This window comes from Podarcis raffonei, chromosome 4 (assembly GCF_027172205.1).
Source record: "Podarcis raffonei isolate rPodRaf1 chromosome 4, rPodRaf1.pri, whole genome shotgun sequence".
NCBI classification, from domain to species: Eukaryota; Metazoa; Chordata; class Lepidosauria; order Squamata; family Lacertidae; genus Podarcis; species Podarcis raffonei.
In genome coordinates this window covers 72,819,044-72,841,869 of record NC_070605.1, presented here as the reverse complement: position 1 = coordinate 72,841,869, position 22,826 = coordinate 72,819,044, and the positions used below count along the sequence as shown (strand labels likewise).

At 41.9% G+C, this 22,826-nt stretch overlaps 1 protein-coding gene across 1 annotated transcript; it reads right to left on the bottom strand.

Moving 5' to 3' along the window:
• Window positions 1–905: 905 nt before the first annotated feature.
• On the bottom strand, window positions 906–15,369 carry CRLF2 (cytokine receptor like factor 2). Its single transcript, XM_053385266.1, has 10 exons — window positions 15,292–15,369; window positions 13,854–13,901; window positions 12,866–12,971; window positions 10,820–10,983; window positions 9,350–9,486; window positions 7,597–7,750; window positions 6,174–6,291; window positions 2,593–2,677; window positions 1,697–1,832; window positions 906–939 (listed from the first exon to the last, which is right to left on the bottom strand). Exons 1-9 carry the CDS (start codon window positions 15,365–15,367, stop codon window positions 1,704–1,706), a joined length of 1,017 nt encoding a protein of 338 aa, XP_053241241.1. The 5' UTR covers window positions 15,368–15,369; the 3' UTR covers window positions 906–939; window positions 1,697–1,703.
• Window positions 15,370–22,826: the final 7,457 nt, after the last annotated feature.

Below are 22,826 nucleotides of genomic sequence, written 5' to 3'. Positions count from 1 at the left end.
GCATCTGTGTGATCTGTAATGTGTAAGGGTGTGCTTGTGTGTACACACATTAATTTGGCGCAATGCAGAAAACTAACATGGATTCCTCACATTGTTAACTGGCCCCTCTGCCTCTTCTTGTTTATCCAGTTCCCAGATGAAAAGCCAGCTTGTGCAATGGACAGGCTAAAGTTCTACATGAGGGACAGTCCTATATTAGGGACCAGTTAGATCTCACAGTTTTCAAGCCAGAAGGGTGCGAAGGGAAGAGCTTTCTTGCATTCAGTGCAGTATAGGAGAAACAAAGAAGATCTCAGACCTCATTAATATTGAGATGAATTTACAAGAGAAGAACTCAGAAATATACCAATCAGTCTACTCCAAAGCTCATTGAGGACTGGAATCAGTAACACAGGGATATGTTTTAGGCATGGCTGAATTTCTACACCCTGCGTAAACTTTACACTCCTCCTTGTAACTTGGTGCACCATATAGACATGTAGTATGTGACAGTCTTTGCATAATGGGGGCAGCTTTCTATTAACCAAAGAAGAGGATATGTGTGTTTCTTTATTTTGAAACAACAATGTGAGTCAAACAACAAAGACAGGCAATGGTTATGCATTGTCTCCCTGAGTTAGTATCATTGATTGGCTATTTCTTTTTATCATTTGTGATATGAGTATCATTCAACATCCTCTAGAATGGCTATTTACATATCATCTACCCAACTTACATGTTATCTACCACTTCATTTCTCACTGTTATTTAATACGCATTTGACACTCAGAAGTCTTCTTGGCCTAGGATCCACAGATGACACAGAGGACACGGTGGAGGGAGGATGGAGATAAGCAAAGTTTGGTGGTTGAAATCGCAAGAACGACCTGTTGATGTTGCCTTCAGTGGTTGTACAACAAGCATTGACACGTTGGACCCCTTCAGTATCTTCTTGATTGCCTACCATAATAACATCAGGGAGGGGGAGCATAGTGTTATGCATTTGTGGGAGGTAGGCTGTATACCTGAGCCCCCTTCCAGTTCCTGGATCTGGCATGGATTCAATTCCTGGAATAACCAGGCTAGCTTCCTCATGATGTACTGGCCCCCTAAGTACGGACCATTAAGGTACACTTGGGTGCCTCCCACCTCCCACAACTGTCTGTTAGTTAGAAAGAAAAACAGTTAGAGATTGAACTATGTGAGCTTTAAGCTGGAAGCAAGGGCTGGGAAGCCAGAGAGACAGAGCCATGCCCGATCTCTGCTTGAGTCCAAGGTTGTGCAATGGGAGTAGAAAGACCCTCTTGAGGTGCTAATGCTATGAGTCCTTCCATTGTAGGTTCAGGTTGTACATATGTGTAAATAAACAATATCTCCTAAAGAAACAACTGTCTTCGGTTTTGAGGAAACAGAACCCTGAGTAAGCGCCTGGAACCCCTAGAGTCTCACAACATTTGGAGACTAGGGTGGCATGCAACAATATTGAGAAAACAATGATGCCCTGAATGTATTCTGTGCCCTAGTTCATACATTCAATCAGAGGAGGTGCCGAGACAGTACAGAGAAGGGGCACCATAAGCCCTCTCTACCATTGGACAAACAGTGACATTGTGAACGAGCCCTTCATATGAGCAGTCAACTGCATGTAAACCTGGGTCCTGAAGTTCTTTCTTCTCCTTTTTGAGGGAGAGAACTGTGCAGATTTCAAGAATGTTACCTCTGGCTTATACTTTGGCTCCCTGGAAATCTTTTCCTTCTTCCTCTTCAATTGCACATTCTTCTTCTTCATCATCATCATCATCATATTTTATCTTTGTTTGAACCAGCACATTTTCTGTCTTGCTAATCCATTCCTTTAAAAATGTGGATATCATCATTTGCTTAAGCAGAAATTCTTCCTACTAGATAAACTCAGCTGATGTAAAACCACCTCACAGTTCATTAACACAAGCCAGAGGGCTGACTACAATAGTCTGTAGTATTCATTATAGTTTCTTATAATATTATACTTTGTGCATTAAAATTCTACACCAGATGTCATTTTTTCTTCCTTTCAAGATGCGGTTTTCTATTCCAGTATTTGGGTACCAATGTCTTACCATTTTCCTATAACTTTTCTAACATTTAATTTTCCTAGTATGACTATGGGGTCTGTACTTAATTTATGTCCTGAAATCTTCTCACCTCAATCCAAAACATTTTTTTTACAACCTCTCTAAATATATCTAAAGTTTCTGTGGCTTTACACATTTGTAATGTTTACTTCTTTTTTGCAACTTATAAAGAGTAAGTACGAAATCTTGTAAAAAAATAAATTTTTAACTGCAACATCTGTAAAGTATTTTAGACTTCCTTGAAAAATATTGATCCAATGTTTTTTGGTAATTGCTTTATTAGGCTTAATAAAGATGTGAGTCCTTTGTTGCAGCAAGATAAAACCATGATTCTAGATTTGCTCTCAATAGTCACATATTCTCTGGGGTATTAAAAATCACTAAATGTGCAGCTGGGAACACAAGAATGCATGCATATTTCAGAGGGATCAAACTAAGTTTGAGAAAAAGAAAATCAGAATACAAGGGAAAGAAACCTGGAAAAAATATGGTGCTCTACCTGAAAGTTCCCATTATGATCGCTGAACAAATCAGAATATAGATATTTGGGGTCTGGTACAGCAGGCACTAGGATCTTCCTAATTCTGTAAAAAAAAGGAAATAATTTAAATGATTACAATAAAAAACCATAAAAGAAAAAGAAAAGCTGTGTTCGAAAAGTAGACATTAAATATAGGATCTTCAGCATTTAAATAAAAGCAGAAAGAGACATTTTATGCCCCAGATAATTTGAAGGGTCCTTAAAAACAAAGAAGGGAAAATAGTTTATTCTAAAAATGAATGGCACATATAGCAAATGGGATGGGGAATGGCACCTTTCAGCTGAAGTCAGCTTGAAGTCAGAGCCTAGTTCATTTAAAGGGATTTCATAGAACCAGGCATGCAACTTCCCTTACACTTAAAGTCAGGTTGGGGACAAACTTGGCCCAAAAGTTCAGGATTTCACTCTCCCTCATCATGACCAAGACAAATATTTTTGAAAGTGAACAGGATTTTGGACCCCACATATATGAATCCACCACAATCTGATCATGTGGCTCCAACCCAAAGTCATCATACTCAGTAATATTTTCTTACTACTAAAGTGTCCATCTATTATGATAAACAGAGTCTGTTGAGTTTCTCCAGAGCACAGAGAGAGCACTGATTCCTTGCCAAGGAAGAATGGACAGCTAAAAGTTACATGCAGTTCTAAAAAGAGGGGTTTTAGATACATGCACCCATAAAGGTAAAGGGACCCCTGACTATTAGGTTCAGTCCTGACCAGGGACCACTAGGGGTGCATCAGAAGATGGCTGACAACAACATCTCTCTGACCCACACGAGGTAAATTGGAGGCTGTGATGGGAGTAAATAGCCTCCCTACCCCCCCCCAGGATTGTGGGGGGGACTGCCCTTGCCTGCTGTGCACTATACCACCCCCGAATTTGTGGGGATGAGGGCACTAGGCACAATGCCCTCCTGTGGGATTTTGGCGCTCATGGACGCCGTCTCTGATCCGCACCACTAGCTGCAAGAACTTCAAAAGAAACAATTTGGATGAAGCGAATGCACATATTTCAAGGAAGAAGGGGGAGTAAAGACTGCTAACAGAAGAGATCTCTGATAAAACAAGACGAGTCAGAGGAACAAGTATAAATCATGAGAAGATACGCCAAGACTCGGTATGGCAAAGGGACTGATGGGGGAGGAGGGAAAAAACTGTCCTTTCTTTCCTTTATGTGATTAAACAAGAATCCCCCCCCCTATAAGTCATAAATGTCATTTTAAGGACTTAATCTGTGGATTTAAGGCTGTGTGGAGATAAACTTTCGAACCAAAGCATGTTTTAAGAAGAGCGTGGAATGTATAAGGGCTTTGGAATGACACAGTTAAAAATTCCGTCGCCATATTGGGAAGTTCTGTCGGAGGACTTAAGTCTGAGAGGAGAAATAGAGAAATAGAGCTGTTTTTATATTGTGGGTGAAACTCCTCAGTGGGACTTAAGAACGACAGTTCTGTAATTAATGGTGGAAAGAGCGCTGTTATCTATGAAGGCAATGATATATGGAAGCCATCTCGATTTGAGGATTGGAAGAATGGAAAAATTCACACAGGATTATTATTGGTGTTTATCAGCTTAAGGAGACTATCAGAAGAGATCAGAAAGAAAAAAGAGAAATTATATGAACAAGATGTGATGTGGAAACAGCAAGATAAGACTGGATAGAATTATGAACTTTGTTTGGACTGATTTGGACATTAACGCAGTGGCAAGAAGATGATCAGAATCCCCCTTCGGATCTTGAAATATGGGTTCCCTCAACCAAATTCAAAATTCGGCTTTGTAATTCGGAACTTATGTGATGTGATTTTATTTTATTTGATTGGCCGGTTAATAAAAATTATTTTTTTAAAAAAAGGTTCAGTCCTGACCGACTCTGGGGTTGCGGCGCTCATCTCACTTTATTGGCTGAGGGAGCCGGCGTACAGTTTCCGGGTCATGTGGCTAGCATGACTAAGCCACTTCTGGTGAACCAGAGCAGCACACAAAAATGCCGTTTACCTTCCTGCCAGAGCGGTACCTATTTATCTACTTGCACTTTGACATGTTTTCGAACTGCTAGGTTGGCAGGAGCAGGGACCGAGCAACAGGAGCTCAGCCCGTCACGGGGATTCTAACTGCCGACCTTCTGATTGGCAAGCCCTAGGCTCTGTGGTTTAACCCACAGTGCCACCCGCGTCCCTATACACGCACCCATACAGCATGTTAAAAAGATGTGCAAGGGTGGTTACAATTAGGACTATAGTTAGCCACCTTAAGGCCTTTGAGCCAACTAGCTCAGTGTTATTCATACCGACTGTCAGTCACTCTCCAGGGTTCTGGATGAGAAGTCTCTCATACCTACCTGGAGATGCCAGGGATTGCTTGCCTCTCCCCCAACAGGAAACAGTGGCTCATGTTCTCCTGTCCTGTCCCCTTTATAAAGATCTAAGGAATGAAATCATTACCCCACTCTTACTTCCCATCCCAGGCCGCCCATCTGAGGCCACATTGTTCTTTCTTTTATCAGATCAAAATGATCAGACAACAGCAAAGGTTGCTAGGTTTATCGAGGGTGCACTGAGATTAAGGGCCACTATCTGAATGATAATCTTGGTCATTTGATTGCCCTCTTTACCCATTGCTGTCTTTTTTATTTGTATATATTGCTTGTTTTATATTGCTATGGCCGTTGGCTAATGCAAATAAAGTTTATCTATCTATCTCTCCCCCAACACATGCAGCTGCAATGCCCCGGACCAGCTGGCATGTGAAAGGACTCTAAGCACACACATCAGTATTCACACAAAGCCCCTTCACACATTGGCCAAAGTGTGGAGGCATGCCTTCTCCAACTATTGGTGGTGGGGCTAGCCAAGATGGTTTCGCGATGCTCCCCATGCATTCTTTTATGAGCCCAATCCTTAATTTTATCCAGGATGAGTGAAGGGAAGCCACTCCATATTCTGATTGGCTAAATGACTTTTAAAAAACTTCCTGTACCACCTTGTGACTATTATGTTACTTGTTGGCCAGAGGGCTTCCTTTGAATCTTCTCTAGCGTTCCACCCTTTGTCAACGCCCCTTTCTTTGCCTTCAGGCTCAGCTCCTGCCTATCCAATCTGTTCATTCTTACCTACACACAAAAAACTTCACACAGCTTCTCCGGTAAGGACTTACACAGTAAATCCTGAAGACATAGTTGGCCCCACTCTGACTCAGATCCCATGCATTCGTTCTCTACTATTCTCAAAATTATAAACCTGGAAGACCCACATCATATACTGTATATAGCAAATTCCAAACATTCCATCCCATAATCTGTAATATGGGAGTAAAATTCCCTGGGGGGGGGGGAGTAAACTCCTGCAGATCTATCTGCAACACCTTGATCATCCTCATCTCCACCAGCCAGGATCCAATGGATAGGTGCAGTTCATCCTTTCTCAAAATGCACACTGTACCCATTAGATTCCTGAAATGTGTAGGCCTTCCCGCCACAAATATTGTTCTGTCATTTTGATCAAGGGTTTGTGAGTGCACAAAGCAGCATTTACCTTTCCCATCTGCAAACACACCACAGAAGGGCAAATATTACCAGGATGCCAGCCATCACCAAAGTCAAAGGGATTATCGTAATTGATTCGGGTTCAAAGACATCTATATCACAGGAATCTTTGAAGAATCACAAAAAGAAAAAAATTCAAAGTGTTTTCCAGTATATTTGAAAAAAGAAACATCAGATTCTTTAAAGCATATTTTGGCCAACGCTTTCTTTCGAAAAGCAATTATTAAAAAATGGAATAATATATACTATTAATCTTTAGGCCACCATTCTTTTAAGCTTCTACATTTCATAATAATATGGAATTTTGTGTTGTCCACTGAAGTACCCTTCTGCTAGGATGAAAGAATACAAGAATACCGGTATGAGATTTTTCTGCTTTGTGAATAAAAATTAGCTCTTTATATTGTCATTTAGCTCTTTATATTGTCATTTATATAACTAACCTTCTTCGTTCCAACAGAAAGCGTGACTATACTGGAATAGGAAATATGGTGTCATGTACATGTGCTGATGCCTGCTAATGAATGCTTTTAAAGGAATATATTATAACAAAATGTTGTCTGGAGAGAATATCAACTGAAATTCATTTAAAGTCCTGTGTCCAATTCTCTACTGTTTCCCAGTTGTGAAATGGCCCACTGGGGTGTCACTGAAAACAGGTCCCTGTGTTGACTAATCACCCTCAGTGCTGTAGCATTTGGAAATATGGCTTGGGACCTTTATGGGAGAACTCTGCTCAGTTTGGATCTTGACTTTTATAGTCGCTTACTGGGGTTGGTGGGGATTGTAGTTCCACAATATGTGATGAATCAAAGTTTTCCCCCAACTGCTCTAAAGCGTGCCCCACTTCCAACGCCCTTCCCCAAAACGCACCCTGAAATGGTAAGGTAGCAGTACAGTGGCATAGTTTCACTGGAGTTGTCTGTGCAAAACCTCCCAGCCCCTAGAATACTGCAATGGCAACTTTCCAGTGGAGAACTACATTTCCCAGACTCCTCAGTGCCTGGAAAGAATCATTGAAGGGATTTTGTCATTGCCCTGTTATCACTGCTAAGTTGGGAGTGGGGGGATTTGACAGCAGGGCAGGGGAGGATTAGTTGTTTGTTCTTAAACAATTTAAAATAAAATAAAATAGTGGTTTTGTTGTGTTATGGTGACAGAATGCGGGGTATAATAATAATAATAATAATAATAATAATAATAATAATACACTTTAATTGTGCAAACCTAAAACTTATGTGCTTGAATCCATACTGCAGAAAAGTGGCAGTCTGGAGGCACCCTGTATATAAGACAGCATACGCTGAACACTAAATAAATGACAAAAAGTAGGTCTGCATGTTAGCATTATCTAGAAATAGAAGTTTCAGAAAGAGGATTTACAGTAGCAGTGCATTTTATTTTATTTTTACCTACAGAGCTGCCATTTTTCCAATGTGTTTCTGCTCCCCATTCACTGGAATAAGCAAATACACTGCAACTGTGATTCAGCCTGAATCGAAAGGAATAGCATTTCGCTGGATCAAATCCTTGGTCTTTAATCTCACAACATTCTTGGTCCCTAGACTGAACAGCAAGAGTTACCAGTCATTAATAATTTTGTTCACTGTATATTTTCTAGGCTATTCTTATAGGTTTTTGGAATATTTTGGTTTTCAATAAAGACTGTCTGCTGGGGCCTAATATCAGTACTAGGAAAAGAGTTGTTGCTTCAGACTTTGGAACTCACTCGTAGCTTAATTGTTTGCACCACAATTCTACACAATATATATTGAATCATAGACTACTGAGAGTTTCTTTAAAATCCAATACAGTAGATCACTTGCAAGTTCCACATTTCTGTTTTTGAAGAACAAAGCATTAGGTTTTCATCTTACCTCCCTTTGTATCATATTTTGTTCTTTATTTTCCCCCTCATTTCTTATCTCAGGGTTATATCCTATGCTTGCCTTGCGCAGAGTAGACCCATTGAAATCAATGGACATGACGAACTTAGTTTGATACAACCCTTAGTTCATTATTCTGGCAATGCTTTGAAAGAAAGAAGCTTGTACACCATGAGGAAGTAATCAACATATGAATTAGAACAATGAAGTAGCAACTCTGGGATTTCCCCAGCTTTCTTGCATATAAAGTCCCCAAGGAATTATCAGATCTTTAGTTGCCTAAACACAGCTACCCTTAAACACAGTTTGTGAAATTAAGTTCCACTCAGATAATTGGGACTGTGTGTCAAAATACACAGATGAGGGGGATGTGAGCAACAGTCCACTGGCAATCAATTTAGAGTACACTGTGATGTCACTGCATAACCGCCAACATTTCTCCAATGAGAATTTTTGTTATTTATACCCCACCCATCTGACTGGGTTGCCCCAGCCACTCTGGGTGGCTTCCAACAGATATAAAAACATAATAAAACATTAAACATTTAAAAACTTCCCTATACAGTGGTACCTCGGGTTAAGTACTTAATTCATTCCGGAGGTCCGTTCTTAACCTGAAACTGTTCTTAACCTGAAGCACCACTTTAGCTATTGGGGCATCCTGCTGCCGCCGTGCTGCCGGAGCACGATTTCTGTTCTCATCCTGAAGCAAAGTTCTTAAGGTACTATTTCTGGGTTAGCGGAGTCTGTAACCTGAAGCCTCTGTAACCTGAAGCGTATGTAACCCGAGGTACCACTGTACAGGGCTGCCTTCAGATGTCTTCTAAAGGTTGTATCTCATTGGATCAGGAGTCACATAACTCCATACCCTCCAACATTTCTCCAGTGAAAATAGGGATGTCCGGGATCTAATCAGAAACCGTGGCGGCTTCTGTAAGTCTGGGCCTGTCCCTGGAAAATAGGGAAAATTGGAGAGTCTATCCTTGCTCAGATAATTGTTTTCCCTGCATCCTGTGTCTTGCATAAGTTCCAAGCTGCACATGTGGGCCTCAGCGGTCCATTTGGAATTCTGGACATCTCAGCTTTGCCAGGCTTCAAGGCCTTCTTTCTTGCTGCTGGCAACCCAAGATGATGAGTTTCAAATTCATTGATTCAAGACTATGTTGATGTGGTGGAAAACTCCTAACAAAAAACACCCACATTTATTTCTGCACTGCAAAAGAAAAAGTCCCTTTCCAGGTTTCCATTCTGCAACGCAAAGCTGCACTTATCTACCCACCTGCCAATCTTTGTCAAGTTGGCTTTTGTACTGAAGTTCAAAGCGAAAACAATGTTCCTTGTCAACTCCCTTGCACTGTACAGTTACTTTGTCATCTGCCCATTGGAAAGTAACGTGTTCAGGTGGGTTGGGCTTCACTGGTGAAGATAAAATTATTACACTCAATTACACAGTCTAGCTACAAAATGTTTTAATTGAACACATTGGACTTGTTAGCATCTCATGATTGAAGCCTGCTCAAATAACAACAAAATACAAAATCACATAAGCTATCAGTCAACTAATAACTGCTACGGCATGTTGTTGCATGCTATATAAGGTTAAATATGTGGCGAGAACACTTTTAAATGCAGTCAGATAGCAAAAACTACTGCATACCGAGAATCAAATGCTGTTGTGTATGATAGTTATAAACTGATTCCTGGGGATTCCTGGGTTCTTTGAAAGCATGAAAGGCAGTCCCTCATTGAAAAGATGAGTGAGAGAACACAAGGTTCTTGGAAAGACACTTTGTCCCCGTCATAGATTTTTTTTCCAATATGGTAGTCGTATTTGTCACAGTGAAACTCCAAAGCATTCTGTGTTAACTGAGTGTGTGCCTTAGAACATTAATCAGAATCCTCTACAATACTGAATTCCCAGACAGAGATTGATGTGGAAAGGTAGAAACAGCAGAACAGCTCTCCGTACTATGAAAAACAAGGTACTACTGCATATAAATGGCATCAAAAATGGTAAAAAATTGAAATTAGGCAGCATTGGGGAAAGAAGAAGGAGGAGGAGGAGGAGGAGGAGGAGGAGGAGGAGGAGGAGAAGGAGAAGAAGAAGAAGAAGAAGAAGAAGAAGAAGAAGAAGAAGAAGAAGAAGAAGAAGAAGTAGTAGTAAAGGACCCCTGGATGGTTAAGTCCAGTCAAAGGTGACTATGGGGTTGCGGCGCTCATCTCACTTTCAGGCCAAGGGAGCCGGCGTTTGTCCACAGACAGCTTTCTGGATTATGTGGCCAGCATGACTAAACCACTTCTGGCACAACGGAACACCATGATGGAAGCCAGAGCACACAGAAATTCCAATTACCTTCCCGCCACAGCAGTACCTATTTATTTACTTTCACTGGCATGCTTTCAAACTGCCAGCGTGGCAGGAGCTGAGACAGAGCATCGGGAGCTCACCCCATCACGGGGATTTGAACATCTGACCTTCTGATCGGCAAGCCCAAGAGGCTGTGATTTAGACCACAGCATCACCCATGTCCCATTAATAATAATAATAATAATAATAATAATAATAATAATAATAACAACAACAATAACAACAACAACAACAACAACAACAACAACAACACAGATATTTACTAAGCAGAATTTGAAGAAGTCAAACTGCTGTTGTTTCCCCTTTTTTTCTTTTGTAATCCTAGTGAGGCACTGACACCTGAAAAGGTTACTGCCAGAGTGATAATAGTTGTTAACTTACACAAATTGCTGCTCTCTTGTTCATCAAAGTAAGCCTCCTCTGTCTGATTTGGATTCCTAATGTAAATGTGCAGATATTTCCCTTCAGTAGGAAACAGACATCCACTATTGTATCCTTGGTCATGCAAATATTCAATGCACTGCTTCTCTTCTTGTTCATCAAACCTGCAATTGAAATAATCATACTCAAAAAGATGGCAAAAATCTTTTCCATTGAAAATCAGCATATTTGGAAATGCTTTAAAGGGGATAATCCTTGCCTAGCCCTCTGCACTCTAGAGCAGATTCCTGTCCTGTCAGGTCCTGTTCATTAAATGTAAGATACTTTTATTTTATTTATTTATTTTATTTTATTTTATTTTATTTCAATAATAGAAGGCAGTAGTGTTTAGTTGGCCTCCTTTGAAACACTTTTCCCCAAAAGCAAGGCAATTGACAGGATTTGACAACTACAAGTCATGCGTTGTTCCTTTGAGGTAGGGACAACATGATTTTCAACTACTGGTTTTGACCATCTATTTAATTTCCACCACTTCAATATTAACAGCTTCACTCTACAACAGTTTGCAGTTTGAAATAAATAAAGTTATTGTTTTGGATATTTACAATTCTGAGAGTTCAGCCAGCACAAAGATGCTTGTCTTCTATAGTAACAGGGCTCATCTGCCGCTAAGTTATCAAAAGACAGTGCTGACATCTAGAGCAAGAAGAGTGAATAGCAAGGTTACTGCAAGAAGTCTTGCCTGTTCCAAGATAGCCTTACTCTGCTGGTTCTGCAGCTTCAACGGGCAGCTTGCCAGAGAGCATGAAAAGCCCCACCAGCCAGGAGAGAGGGGTGTTGTGTGTGACATATTCCAGCAGCTCACCCATTTACTCTTGTACTTTTTGCACTGTCTGGAGGCTCTATATTCCACTCAGTGGCTTTAGATACCACCGACTATCCTTCTGGAGTGACTGTCTGAATTAGGGGTGGGTGGCACCATTTTGTGGTGGTTCCAGTCCTACTTGAATGGTCATTCCCAGCTGCTTGGGGAATGCTTTTCAGCCCCATGGAACCTTCAATGTGGGGTTCTGCAGGGCTCAATCTTATCCCCTACATTGTTTAACATCTACTGTACACGAAACCACTGGGTGGGGTTATCTGGAGGTTTGGAGTATGTTGTCAGCAGTATACTGATGACACTCAGCTCTATTTCTCCTTTACATCTGCAGGTGAGGCAGTGGAAGTGCTGGACCAGTGTCTTGCCTCAGTAATGGACTAAGAGCCAACAAACTGAAACTCAATCCAGATAAGATTGAGGCACTGTTAGTGGGTTGTTCCCTAGACTGGATGGGTGGGAGGTCGCCTGCTGTTGATGGGGTTACACTTCCTCTCAAGGAGCAGGTTCATAGCTTGGGGGTACTCCTGGGTCCTTTGTTGTTGCTCGAGGCTCAGGTGGCCTCAGTGGTCCAGAGTGCCTTCCAACTGCTTTGGCTGGTGGCCCAGTTATGCCCCTGTCTGGACAGGGATAGCCTAACTACTGTTGTCTATGCTCTGGTAACCTCAAGGTTCGATTACTGCAATGCGTTATACATAGGGCTGCCTCTGGAGACGGTTCGGAAGCTTCAGCTGGTGCAGAATTTAATGGCCTGGTTGCTCGCTGGAGCAAGATGGTTTGAGCATATTACACCAAGCCTCACATGTTACAAGAAAGTCCAGTGAAACCAACAGTCACATTTAGAATTGGCCATAGGTTGTAGGTTTTTAAAAGTGTTGAGGATACAGCTTTCTCCCAACAACCAAACAGAAAAGCTATTTGTGGCCTCCAGACAATATGGAATGGACAGTGAATATGTGCAATCAGAAGGAAGCCAGATCAATGTTCTTACCAGCTTGAGTTCAGAATATAAATATAAGATCTTACCTATCTCATGCTTTAGTTCCTTTGGATAAAAGGGAGTGAAAGAAAAGGGAAAAGGGGGGAGGTGCATTTATAGACCAATTTGTTTGAAAATTCCCAGCATTCAAACCTAGAAATCCAAAGAAAGTCTGTTTGCCAGTACTTACTTATAAGACATCGTCATGTTCCTGCCTGGAAAATTTTTTTTTGCATGCCATGAAATCTCCATCCTCTTACCATTGACATTCTGTATTTCGTATTCTGGGTAACCATCTAGCAAAGATGAAAGGTTGTAATTGTTTAAAATAATCTGCAAAATAAACGGCTATCAGTCTCATCCAAGTTAGATCTTCTAAATATACATGTTTCTGCTGCACCTCTCAGTACTAAAAAGGAGAAACTTTGGGCTTGGATTTATCGTATAAGGCTAGAAAATAACCAAGCAAGCTTAAGTGCATATACTGGACAACTTGCTTACATTAGACCACCCAGAAAAGGGTCAAGTACTTCACTAGGTATAGTAATTACCATTTGCCAAAAGCTCTTTGCTTTATTTCATTCCCACCACAGCAGAAAAGGCCAGTATGGTGTAGTGGTTAAGAGCGGTAGACTCATAATCTGGGGAACAGGGTTCGATTCCCCGCTCCTCCACATGCAGCTGCTGGGTGACCTTGGGCCAGTCACACTTCTCTGAAGTCTCTCAGCCCCACTCACCTCAGAGAGTGTTTGTTGTGGGGAGGAAGGGAAAGGAGATTGTTAGCCGCTTTGAGACTCCGTAGGGTAGTGATAAAGCAGGATATCAAATCCAAACTCTTCTTCTTCTTCTTCCTATTTGGCACTGCACTTTCCGTGCTCCTCTTTCTCTAGCCTTGAGGGACTTCCAAGGTATTTAGTGCCATTGATGTAACATTTTCATACAATATTATTTGACAGCTCAAGGTTGATATTGCTTAATACAATAAGAAAGTCCAAGCATCTTCTGCTGAGAGATTATTCCTCCCTGTCCCTGCTAGAATGAATGCTCAGGTCCAAATGGGAGTTGTCCTAAAATGGCAACACCAAAGAGAAGCCTATTCTGCTGAAGCATGGAGATTAAGAGGAGGGTTTCTAGGTTGTGTGTGAATATATTTGAGAGCTCTGTTTTTGTATCATTACCTGCTAAGATGTCTTCAGAACCATTAAATTGATTGATGGGGTATAGACCTTGAAAACAAAGCGAATAATAAGACTGAATGTGAAAGGAAGAATGGCAAAAAATCCCACACTGCAGATGAAAAGCATGAAAAAAAAATCCATGTAATTTTGTACAGTATTAACTAGCAGATCATTATTTACCATCATAATCGTGATTTTTAAATGGTAGGTTGTTGTTTTTCTCTAGAATTCATGTAAAAGAAAAAAGAATAACCAGACCATGGATGTAACATTAAATTACATTTATTGAACTACTTCCAGAAAACAAAAGACACAAATTCCTATGGCTTTTAGTTATAAGTAATGCTGCTTAGAATTTTTAATGCAAAAAAAAAAAAAAAAATCCCACCCCAAAACCAAGTACAGTGGTACCTCAGGTTACATACGCTTCAGGTTACATACGCTTCAGATTTCAGACTCCGCTAACCCAGAAATATTACCTCGGGTTAAGAACTTTGCTTCAGGATGAGAACAGAAATCGTGCCCCGGCAGCAGTGGGAGGCCCCATTAGCTAAAGTGGTGCTTCAGGTTAAGAACAGTTTCAGGTTAAGAACAGACCTCCGGAACGAATTAAGTACTTAACCCGAGGTACCACTGTAAAAAGAAAACACTTAATTTATTTAACATTTTTTAAGAAAAATCTTTGCTGCATGTTACAGATCTCTGTAGTTGTAATGAGATCTTCACCTTATGTAACTATTGCATAACTATTGTGTTCTGTCCTGAAAGTTGCAACATACATGTAAAGGGAATTGGGGGTTGCTCGTGCGTGAGGGGGCTGCTGCTCTAGGCAACATTGTCTGGCTAAACCTTTCCCTGGCTGGACAGCCCTTTCTCCGTGGCTGTGTCAGTCACTGGCAGAATCCGTCAGTGGGCGTTTCCTGAACTTCTTCCAACATAAAAGCTCTTTGACGCCAAGTCTCCGCCTAGCCTCCCTGCGCGGAAGTCTTCTGCACAGAGTGGGCGTGGCCAGCGGAGGTCCTGGGCTCTCCCCGCTGGTCTCTGTGGAAGAGTCTTGGAGCCATCTCTCCGAAGTCCTTCCCTGCTCCCCTTTCTTCCTGGTGTCACGCCAATTTCCTTCCCCAAAGGAAGTGTTCTCTCTCTCCCTGCTGGTCCCTTCTCCTGCATCGTTGGGGAGCCTTACCTCCACTCTCCGATGGCAGTTCCCTGACAATACACTATACTGTTTGAGCTTACTTTATACTGAACATTATGAATTTTGCCTCTGACATTTAGTGGTACAAAGACTTGGTTCAAATAAACCTTTACAATTGATTTAGCTCTAAATTTCATTCATGTCTTTGTAATTTTTGTACATTATAAAGTGAATGGTTGCTAATACTGAGTTGTTAATACTGGTATTTGTGCTAAAAATTCATTTTGACAGATTTTAACTTACATGGTGCCCATGACTGAGAAACCCGCAGGAGGATGCAGAGCAGAACAGCAGCAGAGGACTTAACGCTCAACCCCATACCTGGAAATATAGTGTATGATCAAATTATTACCAATATAAACCACAGCAGTACTTTTCTAGGACTGATCTTTACTACTGAATAGCTTTGTATCAAAAATGAAAATCTAGAGGAAATGACTATAGGAAATATTTGCAAATAGTGAGATAATTATAATCTGTTCTCACAGATCTTAAAAGTTGCATAGATTAGGCTTCTTTTTTACTAAGTGACTATGGGTGTCAAATATAAGTCCTCTGAAGAACCTGAACGAGAAATATATCTTTAACAACTCAGCCATGGAGTTTCTTAGTGCCCCTGCTCACAAACCTATCCAAAAGGATTCTGTGACTCACTGCTAGGTAACCAAGCCATAGTTTTGCACACCATCTTCTGCTGTACTTCACAGTTTTCTGACTCGGGGGGGGGTGGGCTAATGTGTTTGGAAACAGGTGGCACTGAGCATTTGCATGAAGATAGGAGAGTTCCCTTACATTTCAGGTGAGATTCAACAACAAGAGAGATTCTGGTTTGTCACTCTTTCATGGCAGGCCAGCCAACGGTGTAACTAGCTGCTTGGGTGCCTTGGGCAGGGCACATGCCCTGCACCTGGGGGCGGAGCGAGCCAGAGCAGGGCACACTGCGCAAAGCCTCTTCACTGCCTCCCCCTCAGCTGTAGGGTGGCTGAAGGAGAGGCGGTTGCCATATGCAAGCCTGCAGGTACCAAAACCACCATGTCACTCCCAGGAGAGATGCGTGGCTCAGGCATGCTGCAGGCCCCGCGGAAAGGACCAGCCCTTGCAGTGTGGTGCCCAGTGCCAGACGTGTTTCATGGTGTTTGTTGTGAGCCCAAAAAAGGTTTGTGTGCCCTTTTTAAACAACAACAACACACACATATTTTTGTCATTTTGTCACCCCCCTCAGGGATGACACCCAGGGCAGCCTGCACCCATCACACACCCCTTCCTATGCCACTGAGGCCAGCTTGCTCCCCAGTGTGACAGGGAGCTAGTTTGCTGTGGTTTAGACCTATGATGTCCCTGGGAACTAATGGACGCCTTTAGCAAGCTCCTGGTCAGGATGCCAACCAGAAAGAAAACTGCACTTCCCCTGGCTTGGACTGCAGCAGCTTCAGTCCTTCCAACACCTCAGTTTGTATCTGTTATACTTGTCATAACTTAGTAGGGGAAGGCATTTGGTAGGATCCATAACTCAAGAGGGATTCTCATAAGGGATATTAGCTGTGGCATAGCAAGTCCCTGGCTCCAGTCAGGGGAACAGTGACTGGATTCCACACATCCAAGTTGCTGTGGGACCCACCGGATCAGTCTGTCTTGCAGAGAGAACCTCCTGTTGGCAATTCCTATGGGTTACCCAGCAGGCAGGCTGGGAAGGAGATTAGGCCAGCAGTCAGGCTGCCCAGGCATAGAGGAGACAGATCCTTATGTCATGTCATGCCCCAATGTTCCCGTTACCAATAAAGTTGTGACCTTGTTATACCCTGCATTGCCGCTGCCTGTCATTACTCCCCACTGTGGCGTTTGCCCTCCTAGGTATGTGACATCATACTGGGTTCATAAGGAAAGGGTTAACTAATTGTAAAATGACTAAGCAATGGGAACCCAAGGGGCAGAGTTAACTGTGTATAAGGTTTTAGCACAGAGGTTTTCTTGGAGTGAGAGAGTTAGAGTTAGGGTGGTTGAGAAGACAGTCTGGAGTTAAAAGAGACAGAGAAGATAAGTCTGTGGGCTGGGCTAGTCTGGTGTGAGAGAGTGAGAAAATTTGTTAAGAGGAGTCAGTCAAACAGTTGAGATAATCAGTCAGAAGGTAATAGGAAGGTATAGGCCGATAAAGAAACTAAAGTTAAGATACTGACAGGAATATAATCTGAGAAACCATAAACTTGTTAATATTTGTAAAATAAACTTGTCTTTTTGGTTCACTTTTAACAACTGTCTGGACTCAGTGTTTTACCAGAGGGTAACGGGTTGGTGGCAGCGGGGAAGCGAGCACAGTGGTGGCACAGGGATCAATAGACCATTAAACGTCCAGGGACCCTGTGTGATCTCCACACCCACCCACGTGCCTCCCTGTGCCTAGTGGTCAACTGCAAGCATGGTTTGTTGTACACACAGACGAACAAACTCAACAACGTAAGTGAATGCTGTTTTAATAGAATGTATAGGATGAAAACCTGATTGATTAGGCTAAGAAAGCAGAAACGGGGTGGAAGACATTCTAAAGTATGGTTACCAGATGTCCCCATTTCCCGGGGACAGTCCCCGGATTTACAAATCTATCCCCAGACAAAATCTGTCCCTGGAATGTCCCCGGATTTCATTTAATGTCCCTGGATTTATATTTTAAGTGTTGTAGATTTATTAGCAGGGAATGAATGTTGTGTGATTGGTTCAACGGCACAAGACACATCATATGGAGACTTCTGGTGAGGCAAAATGGCGGGTGCCATGGCAGCGAGCAGCTCCTGAAGCCAGCCAGAGCCAATTGCACTACCAGGCTGGCTCCGAGCTGCTGAGACTACTGCTGCCACTGCCAAGGGAGAACCAGGGATGCCCAGCGCGTCAACTGGGGGAACTGCTGACCCCCCGTGATCCAAATCAAGCCGGGAGCGAGAGCACCCAGCCACCCGGCCGATTGCCCAGTGACGCTCCGGGGCCAGTAAAACCCCGGAGCTGAAGCACGGAGAAGGAGGAGAGGAGAAGGAGCACCGGGAGGGCAAGGACACGTGGCTGAGCCCAGGCTTGACCCGAGCCTACTCCATGGCAACTAGCGCTCCAAGAGAGCAGGCCAGGGCCCAGAGGAAGGCTGGGCGACAGACGAGACCCCAGAAAAGAAGATATTACTTCTTAATTATTATTATTTTAAATAACTTTTTTTCTCTTTAAAAAAAAAAAGTGTCCCCAGATTCTTTGGAAAAGAAGTAACCTTATTCTAAAGACTATATACATGTAACTTGCTCCAAGCAGCTAAGGATAAGAGGCAGTAGGATGGCTGATTCTAGATGGTTCTATCTGAAGTAAGAAATTTGAGAAGCCAAAGGAAACATCAGTGATCTCCGATAAGTTCACATGCGTACAGTAATCAGACAAAAAATCTCCAAAGGACCAAAATTGTGCTTAGTAGTAAGTTTGAAAGCTTAAACAGCAGACAGGCTGTTTTATCAACGGGGCGGGGGGGGGAGCCTTTTCGAATAAAGAACACATTTCTGATATCTGAGAAAAACCACATCAGCTATTATTTATTTATTTGTGTGTGTTTTTTTGAAAGGTATATACTGCACCTTTACCTAAAAATTGGTTTCAGGGCAGAATGCATAGGTAATAGAATGTATTGTAAAACAAAACCAACAGCAAAGCAACAAAACTAAGAGGAATAAAACTATTCAATCAGCTTAAATACACCATAATTCTCAATGCCTGGGTAAATAAAAAGGTTTTAACCCAGCAGTGGGAAGAATACAGTGCCAGCACTAGGCATATCACTCTTGGAGAGCATTCCACAATTGGGGCACCAACACAGAGAATATTGTCTCCTTTGTATATGTGTGCTTTCCCTAATGATGTGACATGGGGAAGGACCTCCTGCGACTTTCTCAAAGCATAGGCAAGTTGATAAAGGGGCATAGTTGGCCAATGGGTGCCAAAGAAAGATAGAGCATTTTTTATGTATGCAACAACAGCAGCAAGAATACTTCTTGCCAAGTACTGGAAGACACAAGATTTACCCACCGTGGAGGAATGGCAGACGCAAGTGATCGACTACATGGAGATGGCTGAAATGACTGGCAGAATCCGCGATCAGGGAGAAGAGTTGATTGAACAGGACTGGAAAAAGTTTAAGGACTATTTACAGAAATATTGTAAAATCTTGGAGTGTTAATATGATGTGGGAAGTGAAGGCAACAGGGTTTGTGTGACTTGGTTAAAGGTGAATTAAAAGAAGAATGTTAAAAAGGATAGGGGGTTATGAACAGAACATTATTATGTCATAGTATATAAGAGGAGATATGGATTAAAATAATGGAAAATCGGGACATAATAATTAGAAGAATGTAAAATTAAGTATGGCTTAAATAAGGTTTTGAATTTGCTGAATTGGATTGGAATAAAGAGGAACACAAAAAAGGGAGATGTGAGGAGGTCAAGACAGAGGGGTATGGAACTTTAGAAATTTAAGAAAAAGGGTTTTTCACTTTTCTTTTCTTTTCTCTATTTTTCTTTTTTTCTGCTATATATTTTTGTTTTTCTGTTGTATTTGTTTTTTATATGAATCTTATGTATGGAAATGATATATTTTGAAATGATGAATCTTTTGTTTTGCAAAATCTTAATAAACATTTATTAAAAAATAATAATAATAATAAAAAGATAAAGGAAGAGGAACATCTTCAAATATTTGTGTTCAAAGCCATTTATGTATCTATTGCAACTTACATTTTCCTAGGAATCACCCCACTAAACACAGTATGCTTTACTTCCTAAAATACACCGAAAGTTCATTTTTTAAAAAATGTTCCAATTCAAGTTCACTCACTCCAAAAAGAAATTAGTTCAAGTTCACCCCCTTCAGAAGGGAACCGATTCTGCTCCAGTTCAATTGACAGCTCGATCCTCAATTCATCCCTGCCATCCTTGGCATTTTTATTTCAGGCCTTCCTAATTTTATAAGCTTCTCTGATAAAGTGTAAAATATACCTGAAAAGGCCAATTAAGAAAACATCAAAGCACACACAGTGTACTGTGAACAGCAAAGATGCTCTACAAAATGAACTTCATTCTCATTCAGTTCTCATGGAAACTTCAGAAACTGCATCAAGTGGCTTAAGAAAATCATAGAATCCCAACTACCACCTCTTTAGCTTTGCTTTTGCCTTTTCAAACTATATCTATCTCTCTATCTATCATCTATCTATCTATCCACATACACACACATACACACGCGCACACATACATACATACACACACACACACACACACACACGTATATACATATATCTCACATTATTTTCTTGGAGGAAAGAATCCTCAAATTCGGGTGTCCTTTTAAGAAAGAATAGAATCATAGAACAAGCCAGTTCAAATGATACAAAGATCTATCAGACCCAAAGTCATTTAAGATCAATCCAAACACTGAAAGTGTTTTAATAGACCGTTCCATATATACCAAAGTATTGATGCAGTTTTACTTAGAAATGAAAGAAGGAAGTAGTAAAATACCACAAGAAGGCGTTTGGTTTTCAAAACTTTTGTGCGCTCTCTCTCTCTCTCTCTCTCTCTCTCTCTCTCTCTCTCACACACACACACACACACACAAACACACATACACATTTTAAAAAGAGATTTGTGTAAGAGCAGCTTTCCAGATACAGTACTGTCTGTTCTTATTTTATCAGTTAATGATGCCCCTCACCACAGAGAAAAGTACACACACAAAGGAAAATACCACAGTTTTTTAGCTAAAACAAGTGGTGCTGTTTCTGCTGTGTTTCCATGAACTGTAACTTTTAGCAAGAAATTTCTCTTTCATAGTCCCACTCAAACTCCGTGAAACGTTTCCGCACCCAAGTGCTAACAATAGTTCAGTCACCAACCTCTTTGAGCCAGTGGCATAGCTGTCAAGTGTCCCTTATTTGAAGGGACAGTCCCTTATTCCAGCGCCATGTCCCGCTGCTGTCCCTTATTGATAGATGTCCCTTAAATGTCCCTTAAATGATGTCCCTTAAATTTCAAAGGAAGCAGCTCCTCTCCCTCCCTCCCTGCCAGCCAGGGAGGAGGGAGGCTCCAACTCTGTTGCTTGGCTGTGTTGCTCACCCAATAAGAAGTCTAAGAACTACTGGGGGGTGGAGCTTGCATGCCTTGTGTGTGGCTAGTTAATGCAAGCTGAGGGGGTTTTTGAATGCTGGACACCATTTTGTTGCACGTGCTGCTGCAAACTTTGCAGTGCAAAGCCAGGCCGGGGAGCCATCTTAAGTTGAGGCTGCATAGGCCTTGTGGTGCATGTGATTCAGATTCTATTCAGTTGAACCTCTGGTTACAAAGTTGGTTGGACAGTGTTCTCAAAGCTACCAGCATGAGTTTGACCAGACTGCAGGAGGACAGGAAGACTGGAGTGCCTGGAACAGGTGAGACTGCAGGTCCCTTATTTTGACTGCTGGTCCCTTATTTTCAAGGCTGCTGGTCCCTTATTTTCAAATCTGTAAGTTGACAGCTATGGCCAGTGGGCACAGTTGAAATTTTGAGAAAGTGCTGTGGGCATCAGTAATAAAATGAATGCAACTGAGAAACTAGAAAAAAGACAAAGGACCACAAAATGGTGCAGACATGTTGCCACCTCATCTTCAGGTCCCAACTATGTGGAAAAGGTACCTCCAACAACCACCACTGTGCTCACTCATATGAAAGTCTTTGCACCTCACCTTTGTTCGGACTGAGCCCTAGGTGTTCAATCACTCCATCAGAAAAATGTAGGCATGTTTAAGGTGGCCAGTTCAATGCAGAGGAGGCCCCCTTCCTTGGAGGTTCTAAAGCAGAGGTTGGATAGCTGTCTTGTAGGGTTTAGTAGAGATTCTTGCATTGCAGGGGCATGGACTAGATGCACCTGCCAACTTTATGGTTCTATGATTCTATTATAAGGAAAGCATTAGGTGAAGTATTAACTCAGTTGGGTTATTTATTCTTCATGAACCTTAAAATCACCATCAGCAAAACATTTGGGCAAGGACCTCTCTAGGGTTCAGTGAGCCTGTTTAGGGTGAATTATTCTTCATGCACCATCAAAAACATAAGGAAGCAAAAGAAAGTGCTCCATTATACTTCCTTGTTCAATGAATTGGAAACGAAAAAGGAAATTCATGAAAGACTGATGCAACACTCCTCATGAGAACAAGATATATACCCTTGCTTTCTCAGTAAAGCACACTTTGCAAGTGCACTACCAAAGCTTCTCTCAGCTACACATCTCTCTGAGCCCGTATGAGGAGGAGGTAAGAATAACACCCCACTCAGCAGAAAAGGGGCTACATTCACAACCTTTACGACAAGCTTGATGGAGAAGGGGTGGGCAGCAGCAACAGTAGTTCCAGTAACCCCACCACCCAATCCCTATTGCCTTCCATATGTTAAGTGCCCAATCCCTCCATCAGCATGGCAGCAGTCACCAGTCCGGTCCCACCCCAGGTCTTTGCCACTCTTAATTCCTCATCATCAAAGTTCAACCCTCCCCTTCAAACTTCTATTGTTTTGGCCCTCCAGAATATTCCCACAGAGGCAAACAGGTGCTTCAATCTGTTCTGTCAGTCTCAACATCCCTGCCATCCTTCTGGCCTCAAACATCCACCCACCCACCAATCCTCTAAGCTGCCAAAACTGTTCAGTTGCAAGTTCTACACTCCCTGTACCTTTAGATTGCAGCAGTTTCTTGTTGGGGAAATGATTTCAGGTTCGTTTGGTCCTTGCTTGTG